Source organism: Sinocyclocheilus rhinocerous, unplaced genomic scaffold (genome assembly GCF_001515625.1).
Source record: "Sinocyclocheilus rhinocerous isolate Xijiao unplaced genomic scaffold, SAMN03320098_v1.1 scaffold688, whole genome shotgun sequence".
Lineage (NCBI taxonomy): Eukaryota > Metazoa > Chordata > Actinopteri > Cypriniformes > Cyprinidae > Sinocyclocheilus > Sinocyclocheilus rhinocerous.
This window is the reverse complement of record NW_015651641.1, coordinates 1,513,696-1,526,481: the sequence shown is the minus strand read 5'-3', so window position 1 is coordinate 1,526,481 and position 12,786 is coordinate 1,513,696. Positions and strand designations below refer to the sequence as shown.

General features: G+C 40.3%; 1 protein-coding gene across 2 annotated transcripts in view; it reads left to right on the top strand.

Moving 5' to 3' along the window:
* Positions 1-12,786, top strand: part of LOC107713335 (integrin, alpha 1) — a 59,712-nt gene that overhangs the window by 18,329 nt on the left and 28,597 nt on the right. For both annotated transcript variants that reach the window (XM_016518815.1, XM_016518814.1), the window contains 6 exons: positions 6,637-6,728; positions 8,257-8,371; positions 9,030-9,151; positions 11,383-11,531; positions 11,888-12,038; positions 12,176-12,350. In XM_016518815.1, coding sequence (XP_016374301.1) covers positions 6,637-6,728; positions 8,257-8,371; positions 9,030-9,151; positions 11,383-11,531; positions 11,888-12,038; positions 12,176-12,350 — 804 coding nt within the window. The remainder of the gene's footprint in view (positions 1-6,636; positions 6,729-8,256; positions 8,372-9,029; positions 9,152-11,382; positions 11,532-11,887; positions 12,039-12,175; positions 12,351-12,786) is intronic.

The following is a 12,786-nucleotide window of genomic DNA, read 5'->3' as shown; positions in this document are numbered from 1 at the left end:
GCATACCAGGTTTTCGCTGAGGAGCCGAGCCGGCGACCCGGCCGCTCAGCGGTGGTACAGCAACCGTGGCGACGGGACGTGACATCTCCGTTCCCTCCTTCAGCGAACGAGGGTTACCATAGGTAATCGAGACGTTCCCTTTCAGGCGGTCAATCCGAGTCACGTCGGTGACCGACGAATTGGGATCCCTACCAAAGCGCCATGGTGCTGCCCCTTCCAGTGCCCTGTGTGAGCCGCTTGCGCCCCTATCTGGTGTAGGCCGGGGCTCGGGACAAGTAGTTCCCCTCACCATTTTTCAAAGCACTACCTTACTGAGTGAGATTGGATAACACTGGGAAAACGTACCCGCTCCACTTGGAACAGGGACGCTGCGGAAGCCCCATCCTTCCCGAAGGAGGTTTCGGAAGCAAATACACATATAGCATCCGTTCAGGTGTATATGGAGAACTGGAGGTGATTGTAACCCTCTTGGAAAGGCAGAAGTCTGCCAGGGAAACACGGGCTCTATGGCTATACCGTGGGCTATACACATACAAGAACCGCTTAGGTCTCAATATGGAACCCAGCCTTCCACGGTTCCCACGGATTCATCGTGAAGGCCCGGCGCCGGACGTTCCGCCGCGTCCGCTGCCGAGGGTGACGGAGGATCTCAACAGGGTCTACTGTAGGACACTCTGGAGCAGTTTTAGCAAGCCGACACTAACCGGGGCCTCTCGGCGCCACTACCCGTTTGAGGTGAGAACACAGGAGGATACCGGCTCCACACGGAGGCTATAGAATCTAGCGAACGTGTTGGGGGTCGCCCAGCCCGCAGCCCTACAAATATCTGTCAGCGAGGCGCCACGAGCCAACGCCCAGGAGGATGCAACACTTCTAGTTGAGTGAGCTCGCAGCCTGAATGGGCAGGGCACACCCTGTGCCTGATAAGCCAGGGTGATGGCATCCACAATCCAGTGGGCCATCCTCTGCTTAGAGACGGCATTCCCCTTCTGCCGGCCTCCGTAACAGACAAAGAGCTGGTCTGAGGTCCTGAAGCTTTGTGTCCGGTCTACGTAGCACCTTAATACTCGGACGGGACAGAGCAAAGCCAGGGCTGGGTCTGCCTCCTCCGGGGGCAGCGCTTGCAGGTTCACCACTTGGTCTTTGAAGGGTGTAGTGGGAACCTTGGGCACGTAGCCGGGCCGGGGCCTCAGGATTACCTGGGAGTCAGCCGGCCCAAACTCTAGGCACGAATCGTCGACCGAAAATGCGTGCAGGTCCCCTACCCTCTTGATGGAGGCCAGTGCAAGCAGGAGCAGAGTTTTCAATGAAAGAAACTTTAGCTCAACTAAATGCAAAGGCTCGAATGGGCCCTGCTGTAGTGATTTTAGCACTAGAGACAGGTCCCAAGAGGGTATAGAGGGGGGCCGGGTAGGATTCAACCTCCTGGCCCCTCTAAGGAACCTGATGACGAGGTCATGCTTACCTACGGACTTCCCATTCACCGGGTCATGGTACGCAGCAATAGCAGCAACCTGGACTTTGAGGGTGGAGGGAGACAGCCTTCGCTCCAGCCCTTGCTGCAGAAAGGAAAGCACGACCGCAATCGGGCATCTCCGGGGGTCTTCTCGGCGAGAAGAACACCACTCGACCGCTGCAGCCGGCGGACGGGTGGAGGCAGCAGCTGCCCGCCGGGGCAGGATGTGTCGGATCGCCTCAGTCTGCTTCTGGGCAGCCGAGAACTGCTGGGCAAAGCTCTCGACTGCGTCGCCGAAGAGGCCGGTCTGGGACACAGGGGAATTGAGGAACCGAACCTTGTCGGTGTCCCTCATGTCTGCCAGACACAGCCAGAGATGGCCCACAAGCGCCACAAGCGTGGACATCGCACGACCCAGAGAACTCGCGGTGACCTTCGTCGCTCGGAGCGTGGCGGTTCGGGCGGTTCGGAGCTCTTTCAGAACTTCCGGATCGTGACCACCCTCGTGCAGGTCCTTCAGTGCCTTAGCCTGGTGCACCTGCAGTAACGCCATAGCGTGTAAGGCGGAAGCAGCTTCCCCGCAAGCCGTATAGGCACTGCCGGTTAGACCAGACGAATGCCTACAGGCCCGGGAAGGAAGTACCGGGTCTCCCCGCCAGGAGGAGGCGGACTTAGGACACAATTGCATCGCTACCGCCCGCTCCACCGGGGGGATCGCCGAATACCCCTTCGCTGCACTGCCGTCGAGGGTGGTGAGGGAGGAGGAGTCCGCCGGCCGGTTTCTGGCAGTAAAAGGTGCCGTCCACGACCTGGTGAGCTCGTCATGCACCTCCGGGAAGAAAGGCACCGGGGCGGGGCGCTGAGAGCCAGCGCGAGCCACCCCGAGAAACCAATCATCCAGCCATGAGGGCTTGGGAAACGGTGGAGGTTTCCACTCGAACCCGACCCTTTCGGCAGCCCGGGAAAGCATAGCTGTCATCTCCGGATCCGATTCAGGCTTTGCCACCGTCCCGGAGGGCGGCAGCGCAGCCGAATCCTCATCGGACAGCTCTCCCTCTGATGCTGAGATCGACATCTGGTCGGGGGGAGGTCCACTGGATACCGCTGGTACGCTCTTTAAAGAGGGCCCAGCGCGTTCCGTGGGTCGCTCCACTGGATCGGAGGAGCAAGAGGAGTGATGGTCCCCAGAGGGTTGGTTCCCTGCGGGGTTTGCCATCACTTGACCGACTGGAAGGGAACAGACGTTACCTCAGTTGGTGAGAAATTGTCATAGTTCCTCAATGGTACTTTGACCATGCTAAACTCTGCTAGTGACTTAAGGGTACTAGCAGATGAGGAATATGCCATGCACTAACATGGCACTTAGACTTGGCGTGCAAACTGCTCCAGATTTGAGAATGGGGTTCTCAAATCATCTTTCCAAAATAAAACCTCCAGAGAGGGCAAATGGTATATGCTTCCTCAGTCCTAATTGTATCTTTTTGACACAGAAATACTTGAAATTAAAATAAGCCAATATTTTATCTAGTCAGTTTTATTTTTTAGCAACAGAATGTTTAATTTAATATAATTTAGTTGTCAATATGATGTGCATTTCTGGTCATGCCAGACCAGACCTTCATTAATGAACACTTTCATCAGTAATTTCGTAGATGAGATTAACACTAATAGCACTAATTTCATAAATATTAACACTAATATTTGGTCAGGTTTTTTTTTTTTTCCTTCATTTTTTCACTCAGAAATACACGGTCGTGTGAAAGTTTGGGGTTAGTAATACAATTAATTATTTAATTTGGCAAGGATGCATTCGATTGACAGTAAAATTTTTCAGAAAATGTATGTTACAAAAGATTTCCATATCAAATAAAGGTTGATTTTGTAACTACTGAACAAAGAATCCTGAAAAAAAAAGTATCACAATTTACATAAACAATATGAAGCAGCACAACTGTTTTCAACATTGATAATAATATGAAGTGTTTCTTCATATTCAAATCAGCATATTAGAATGATTTCTGAAGGATCATGTGACACTGAAGACTGGAGTGATGATGCTGAAAATTCGGCTTTGCATCAGAGGAATAAATTACATTTTATAATATATATGCAAATAGAAACCAGTTATTTTAAATTGCAAGAATATTTTACAATATTGATGTTTTTACTGACCTTTTTAACCAAAAATGCACTCTTGTTGAGCATGAGACATTTTTCATAATGTGAAAAAATCATACCGATCCCAAACTTTTGATTTGTAGTGTACTGTACGTCATAGAAATCTCATGTTTACATGTTTCTTTGTCCTTATAAGTCAACAGATCAGCTTATTATCAGCCACCAAATGCAGAGGTGCGTTCTAGAGGAAAGTCCCATCCTTCTATTTCAGGAGCTAGTATGTAATTTAATTTAGGAAGCCTTTACACAAACTTTTGTGAGTACTAATGTCTTGACACTTAACCTGAAGACCCCACGGCTGAAACATCTGTGTACACTTTCTAGAGGAGCTATCTGAGAATACAAGAGGAGGAAAAGCAGACTGTGGCCTGAGAGTTCATACTGACTCTGGCCAGAGAGAATTTGACCTTGACTCATAGGTCATTTGCATACATTTACATTACTTTAGCAGATGCTTTTATCTAAAGCTTCTTACAAGTGAGGAATGATACAATTCAAGTGATTCAATACAAGTGAAAAGAACAAGCAAGTACAGAGGCCTCAACTGTTTTGGGGGGTAAAATGAACAAATTCCATTATTGAGCTAGTAAATAAGAAAAATCAGCCTGTGTTCTTGCCTTACCCCCATTCATTTGTTTATATTTGGAGCAATTGGATACATTTTTTGGTAAATTTGGTTTTGTTTGTGTCAATCATTCTTAAAGTTAAGAAAATAATCTCTGGCTATAATTAGGGTTGGGAATCGAAAATCGATTCCGATTCCAGAATCGGATACTTAAGGTCAGGAATCGGATACTTGTCAAATTAAAATTTCGATTCCACCTATCGAGTCCTATGAGCTTTTTTTTCTTCATCTGTGAGGACCGGACCAAGCGATCGATTCAAACACCAACGTGATTCTATTCCTAAATTACAATGATTCATCTGTTTCATTCCTCAACCTTTGACGTGTGTGATCAATGTTGTTATCACTTGGTTCGTCCGTGCAGCATACGATCACATCAGTGTGATTTGAACATTTAAATCTGCGTTCGCGCTGCCGTTGACCTAAAGAGAGGAGGTGTCATCTGTCATGAACGAAACAGCTTCACAGTCATTTCAGCCACATAGTATCATTATTTCTGTGTTACAAACATTCAAATCACAGAAGTACTGGGATAAAAGTTTATAGTTCAGATATAAACTGTGTGTACGATGTGTATGGTAGCGATTAAAATAGAGTAAATCATCTTTTGAAAGTAATTTGACACTTCAAATGAAGATTTATCGATTACATTGTTACGCCAGTAGGTGGCGAAAAGGGGCTGTTAAAATGTATTTGTCTTTGAATCATACAAGAGATTAGTTCAAGAACGCCGATTCATCCAGTAATGAAACAAGTACATCTTGAGTGAGTCATTGAATCATTTATTCATAAATTACATGTGATTTTGTTTAGTTGTCTAATGTTTTTTCTTCAGAATCATGAGTGAACCACAACTTCCATTGGGTGAAAAAAATACAAATAATTTTTTTTTTCAATTTTTCATCTCAATTTATCCAGAATCATGCAGTTCTATTTTGCACACAAACAGCTCTTAAAGAGTCCAGTTTTTATGTAGCCTGTTGATTTTTGTTCATGGTATTCAGCTCCAATAAATGGTTTGCAAAAAAGAGATGCAGGATAAATGTTTGATATCATTATTTAATCACATTGGAATCGAAACTGGGAATCGAAAAGAATCGGAATCGATAAGTAGAATCGGAATCGGAATCGGAATTGATAAAATTCAAACGATACCCAACCCTAGCTATAATGGTTGCAGATATGCGACCTACTTGCTCAGACAACATTTTTCAGATGAGCCTGATATTGTGATTACAGACTCACAATGTTTACCTAAAATCAATCAAATTCAAACGATACCCAACCCTAGCTATAATGGTTGCAGATATGCGACCTACTTGCTCAGACAACATTTTTCAGATGAGCCTGATATTGTGATTACAGACTACCTAAAATCAATCGTCAGATTCATCTGCTGATTACATTACATGTTACATTTCAGCCACAGGTGGCAGTAGAGAGGCCAAAGTGCAGTAGTGCAGCGTTACTTGAGATCAGCCTAAAACAGAATGTGCAACTCGTTTTAGTGTAGTATTGTGACACATTTCTGAGTAAAACATATTTATTGTAGAAAACGAAATGTTGGGCGCGGTTTGTAAAAGATCTGTAAAAACGTGAACCATGAATTATCAGATAAAAAAGACCAAGAATGTGCATTCTGAATGTAAATATGATCTATTTTGATTAAATGCTCACATTAAGAGAGTATGTTTGCATCACTGCACATTTTGATCAATGATATAATGTTTTGTTTGTAAGATTCATTAGCCTGTAGCGCTAAATCTGTTTGAATGCTAACCTCTGCCTGAATGTCTGACTCTCATAGGAGGCCTAGACAGGAAGTGATCCAAAAAACATTTAATGTCTAATCTACCCATAATTACATAATCCTTCACCAGATAACTCAATGTTGCATGTCGTCTTTAATTACCTCAGGGATCTTCCACAATATCAAACACTTCCAACAGGAATTCTGATCTCAGAACAAATGAATCTCTACCCTCAGTGTTTTGACTTTTTTAATTCATCATTTTAAACATGTCTCGGTGTTAGTGTTTGAAATCACAAAGCATTATCTAAAATATGGACAATGTTGGTTGTATGGGTTGACAATATTATTTTTCTTACTAGTTTTCATGCATGTGGCTTACATTGTGAAGCAGGAAGGGACAAAAGCACTGCGTAACTGTGATTTTTCTCCATTAAAACCCCGCATGAAGGACCCCAGCAATGCCTTTTGTTTTTAAAAAGTCAAATAGAAAGACAATCTCAAGGGTCTGTGTTTGAGCAAAAGCATTCAGTCTGCCTATATGGGAAAATGCAGCGGAGTTTTTGTTTAGATATTCTTTTCATGGGATTTTCACTGTGAGTGCATATTTGTCTATTTTTCTCACAGAAAACACAACAATTCCGAACATAAATGAAGTGAAGGAAAACATGACTATGGGGACGACGCTGGTGGTTAACCCAGACGGCAGTGGCTTTCTGGTAGGGAACATCTGCGGATGTGTTGCACTGAGATCTTTATGTCTTCTGTTACTTTAGCCACTGTTAATTAATAGTGTCTGATCACAGACTTTTTAAATCGTTACATTAAAAAAGGTTTGTAGAAACATTCGGATTTTCCAGTTAGTGTTTATAATTATAGAACAGCCATGACATGCTGGCACTATTCTGCTTAATGGTTTTATTTTATGACTGAACAAATTGCCGGCAATCTGTGATTGCAGTTCATGAAAACACATCTTTTCCAGTACACTCTTTTATGAATCAAATGTAATCCGATTGGTTGAACTGATATTCTGAGAAAAAAAAGTAATGGAAAAGTAGGAATTTCAGTTTATCCAGTAGGTTCTTGTTTGATCCCATTAGAACTGAGTCCAAATTATTATAAAATTCCATTAGGATTTTGTTTGACAAGGTGTGTAACAGAACTTCGATGAATCAGTATTAGAGCAAGTGACAACTGGACATTTTCACTACTTTTTTATCACTTTTTTCATTTAGCTTGTTTATGGTCCTGCAGTGTGACAGATGATGTTTTAAAAATACAAATATTCCATGTAACCAGTTTAATAGAAGGTAATGAAAACAATATGGAGTTCAGCATGTCACACCAAAACATTCCCATGCAGTAGTAAGCTTTTTGACACATTGTTTCCAACTGTTCCCATATGCAGTTCCAGCTTCCATAAGCTGCAAAGGACTGAAACGGAAATAGTTCCACATAAACATTACAATTTAAATAATTATTTGTGGGAGGTAAAGCTCTCAACTCTCAACAATTACATAAAAAATGGAAGAGTCACTCCACACGACTGTATATATGTATATGTACAGTACAATCATTCAGAAGTTTGGGTTCGGTATGATGTTCTAATGTTTTTGAAAGAAGTCTCTTACGCTCATCAAGGCTGCATTTATTTGATGAAAAATGCAGTAAAAACAGTGATTTTATGAAATGTAATTACAATTTAAAATAACTGGTTTATATTTGAATATATTTTAAAATGCAATTTATTCCTGTGATGCAAAGCTGAATTTTCAGCATCATTTTGAATAAATGCTGTTCTTTTAAACTTTGTATGCATCAAAGATTCCTGAAAAAAATATCACAGGTTCCAAAAAAAAAAAAAAACGTAAAAAAAAATTTCAACATTGATAATAAATCAGCATATTAGAATGATTTCTGAAGGACCATGTGACACTGAAGACTGGAGTAATGATGCTGAAAATTCAGCTTTGCATCACAGGAATAAATGATATTTTACAGTATATTAAAATAGAAAACCATTATTTTAAATTGCAATAAAATTTCACAATATTACTGTTTTTACTGTATTTTAGATCAAATAAATACAACCTTGATGAGCATAATAGAGACATCTTAAAAAAAAAAAACTTTTGAAGGGCAGTGTACATAAGACAAAAAAAATTCTAGGCTATTTTTCTGTGAGGACCATAAAGTTTCATGTCACGTCAGATACTCAGTGCCTCAATCCCTCTCTCTGGACAGGCCTGTGGTCCTCAGTACGGCTACATGTGTGGAAAACAACACTACATCACTGGGATCTGCTCGAACGTCAGCTCCTCCTTCAAAGTCCTCAACTCCATCGCTCCGACTGTACGAGGTACGACACACACGTGTTGTGAGTGTACATTAGCACATTCCAGCCGTGTAAACCACAGCCGGTCCCCCCTGTGCCACATGTCCATGTTAGGACAGTTTTAGGAGAGCTGACATCTCCCAACGCAACACAGAACCAGTGACTCATCATAATGTTTCATAGCAACAACCAGCACAGGAAAGACTGTCCGCCGCATCATTTCATTTGAATTCTGCTTCATTAAATTCAAATTCAAATTTTCAATTTGATTCTAAATGGCAAATAGCGCTGGTTAGCATTCAACCTTTATTTACCACGGTATAAACAGATGTACAGACTATATTGAGTTTCTAATGAAAGCTCATATCATTTTAAAGCACAATTTCTTCCGTATACAAAAAGTGTCTGGAAAAACAACATAAGCTGTGATTAATCACTGCTTTTCTGTGTCACAGCGAGGTCAGTGTCACTTCCAATTTCATGGCTCAATATGTTTCATAACATTTTTAAGTGTGCACAGTTTCAGTCAGCTATGCAATTTATTTCCTATGTAAACCTACTCGTGGCTGTTGGCATTCAGCTTCCTTTTAGGAATTTAAACGAAAGCAATGTGATATTTATTTCTCTTTCTCGCTATATAATTGTAATGAAGGTGCTCATTAGGTTTATTTGCTTGTTTCAGAGTGCAAGCAGGATATGGACATTGTCATAGTGTTGGACGGCTCCAACAGCATCTACCCCTGGAATCACATCACAGAGTTCCTGGTCAAATTTCTCCAGAGCATTGAAATTGGACCAGCCCGGGTGAGATTTTTTTTTAATTATAGTGCTCTGGAGAGCATCCATGTAGTTTGTCTGGAAACACTTTAGAAATCACATCAATTTAAAATAAAATATCCACTTGCTGCATCATTGGATGTTTAACACAAGCTGATTTCTTAAAGGAATAGTTGGCCCAAAAATGGAGATTTTGTCATCATTTACTTCCCCTGTAGTGGATTCAAACCTGTATGACTGACTTTCCTTTTTTTGGAACACACACACACACACACACACACACACACACAAAAAAGATATTTCAAAGAATGTTTCAAACAACATTTGACCCCACTGATTTTCAATGTATGGACAAAAAAATCACTGGGAAAAAAAAAAAATCACTTTTTTTTTTGGTTCCACAGGGCAAAATAAATGTATACAAGTTTGGAAAATTGTAATTTTAGTATTACTTATGTACTATACATATATTAATATTTTGAATAATCTATTATTTTTACATTTTTCACTTTCATTTTCATTTCTCTGTAAATTAGAAATTCTAGTATTCTTGTTTTTTATCATTTTTATTCGTTTTTTATATTTCTATTTAGCATTCATTTATTTTTATTTCAGTTTTAGTTTTAGTGATTGTAGTAATTAAACTAAAATTTATTGTATTTCAGGTAGTTGCAGGGCAGTTTTATTTTAGCTAGTTGCCAAAGCAATATTCCTAATTTTCATTTAGTTTTATTCAATTTACTAAAATAACTAAAACTAAAAATTAAAAATGTATTAAAACTATATAGACATATTAAAAAACAATAACTAATAAAATGGGGAAAAAAACACAACCAAATTACTAAAACTTAAAAGCTGCGGTCCGTAACTTTTTTGTTTAAAAATTATCCAAAATCAATATTTGAGCAAGTACATGACCAGCCAGTGTTCAAAACTATATACTTTAGCTCGATTCACAACGTTAAGCTTGTAATAAAGTTTTCTAATTTGAGTGGTATGGGTAGGTTTTCGCGGGAATTTCGAGCATGCCGCTGCGTCATTACGTCACGTCTGTAAACATAAAGAAGTTGTCCCGGCTAGTATGCTATATCGCACGTGAGGATGCTGCAGGTGACGGATCGTTTATAGCCTTTTTCTCACAGCAGCTGGAATAAATGGTGGATTGCAATCCAGAAAGGTCGAAACGACAATCATCAGTGTCTGGAGATTCACCCGTAGCCAAAACCAAGATTCGAATGGTATGCCAATTAGAGATTAGACTGTACAGAAATTGAAATCTACAGGTAACGCTAATACACACTAAATACATGCACTCTCGCAATGCTGATGTTATTAAAGTCAACAATTTGAAAACAAAGTATGACGATAATAATAATTTGCACGATTTGATGTGATATGAGCTAACCGATCGTTAGATTTAATCACCATTGATAGCGCAATTTATTGTAATGCTTTTTTCCTCAGTTGGTCAGAACAAAAGTGGCAGTTGTTACTTGTTCAGATGACATTCTCCAGTGAAAACTCTTATTTGGGTAATTCTTTCAAGATGTAGAATCTGTGAATACAAAGTGCAGTATCCACACCAGTGCGGTGACTGACAGCCACTCATTAGATCAGTGCCGGCGCACAACCCACGCAAGAAAGATAATTCCACAAATAGCTGCAATTGCAGGTTTTCAAACAGAGATGGCGACAAAGAGGCAAAACTTACGGACTGCAGCTTTAACTAAAATTAAAATAAGAACAAAAAATACAAAAAGTAATTGAAAATATATATATAAAAAAAAAACTGAGTTTCTGAATGATACTACAATAACACTGATAATGAAAGAATTTTCATTTTTGGGTCCCATAAACAGGGTTTTTTAGTGGTTGGATTTAAAACGGTTTTCTAAATTGTGTACTTGTTGAAAACCAAAGCGATTGGTTTTGTCAAAGTGGAACTGTCATCAGCTTATACTAACATCATTACAAGGAGTATTACATAAAGACTTTCCATGGAGAAGCTGCTAGGTGGTTTGATTCTAGGCAAATAAAGGCTTTCTTGAGCACGCCGCTGGAAAATGCGGCTCCAAAAGGTTTAGCTGGGACCACATATTCCATGGTTAAATAAATGTTCGCAGAGCTTTTTTTGAGAGAATGACTTCACTTTTGAGTCAGCACAGACAGAGACGTTTAGCTGAGAGAGAGACAACGGTGTGTCTGAGGGCCGCCTGAACTTTATGTGTGAGTTTTTGTTTGGGCTTTTGCTTCTCCAGGTGGGCATTGTGTCTTACGGAGACGATGTCGGCCACAACTTCAAACTCAGCCAGTTCAGTAACACAAAAGACCTTCTTGAGGAAGCTGCTTTGATACCTCAAAGAACCGGCCACAAAACCATGACAGCTCTCGGCATTGATACAGCAAGGTATCAAAAAACAAGACTCACAATTTTATTTTAAATTTGAAACTAAGCTTAAAATCTTAAACAGAAATTTTATAATAAAATGTATTCTGGGTAACATAATCATTAAGCAAAAGGTGGAATAAGAAATTCTGAAATTAATGTAAAGTTGTTACGCTGATATTATCATTTGTAATGAAAACAATTGTATTAAATGATAATAATTTAAAGCATTTTCACTGGTGGTTTTAGACTTTTGGAGCCTGTTGTATTTCAGAAAAATCTCCTAATAATCATCATTTTCAATGTGTCAGTTCAAACAAAGGAAGTTTTAAACTTTGTACAGAATCTGCTGACCTGATGTTGTTTGTTTTCTAAAGGAAAGAGGCCTTTACAGTGGAGCGAGGAGCAAGACTAGGTGTCAAAAAAGTCATGGTGATCGTCACAGATGGCGAGTCACATGACCATTTCAATTTGAAAAATGTCATTGATCAGTGTGAAAAAGATGGGATTGAGCGGTTCGCTGTTGCTGTAAGTATATTCATCCATGTATGGTAAAAATAAAATAAAATAACATAAATACTGTGGTGCATGGATTCAATGGTTTCAGTAGACAATATAGATTGCTGTTCATTTTTAACGTGGCACGTGTAATTTGTCTTTTGTAGGTCCTTGGTGACTATAATCGACAGAATAAAAGCATTGAAGATGTAAAGAAGTTTATTGATGAAATAGAATCCATTGCTAGCGAGCTCAAAAGCGATCATTTCTTCAATGTGTCGGATGAAAGAGCATTAGTGACCATCGTGGATGCCTTAGGAAGCAAGATCTTTGCCTTAGAGGGTAACGTACCTAAAATAGTACAACAAAAATGTGTAAATCCCTAACCTTAAGCATTAAACATACGGTTAGGCATGAGATTTTCACATGGCAGACAATAAATCTCTTATGTTACGTCCCCTATAATATGAAAAAAGGGGAGGCTCCTTGAAGATTCTGTATCCGATATCATCAGCTCTCAGAACATGCCAGTGTTTATTGATGATAGACTTTAATGTCTGACTATGAACAGTGAAAGTTGTACAACACAAGCAGTCTCTGGCTGCTTCTTAGACAATAAATCAGGCAATAAAAAAATGCAGGCTGGCATTAAAGGAGTAGTTCACCCAAAAATTTACTGACAATTTACTCACCCTCGGGCCATCCAACAGATATGGAGAAATGTAGCATTACATCACTTGCTCAGCAATGGATCCTCTGCAGTGAATGGGTGCCGTCA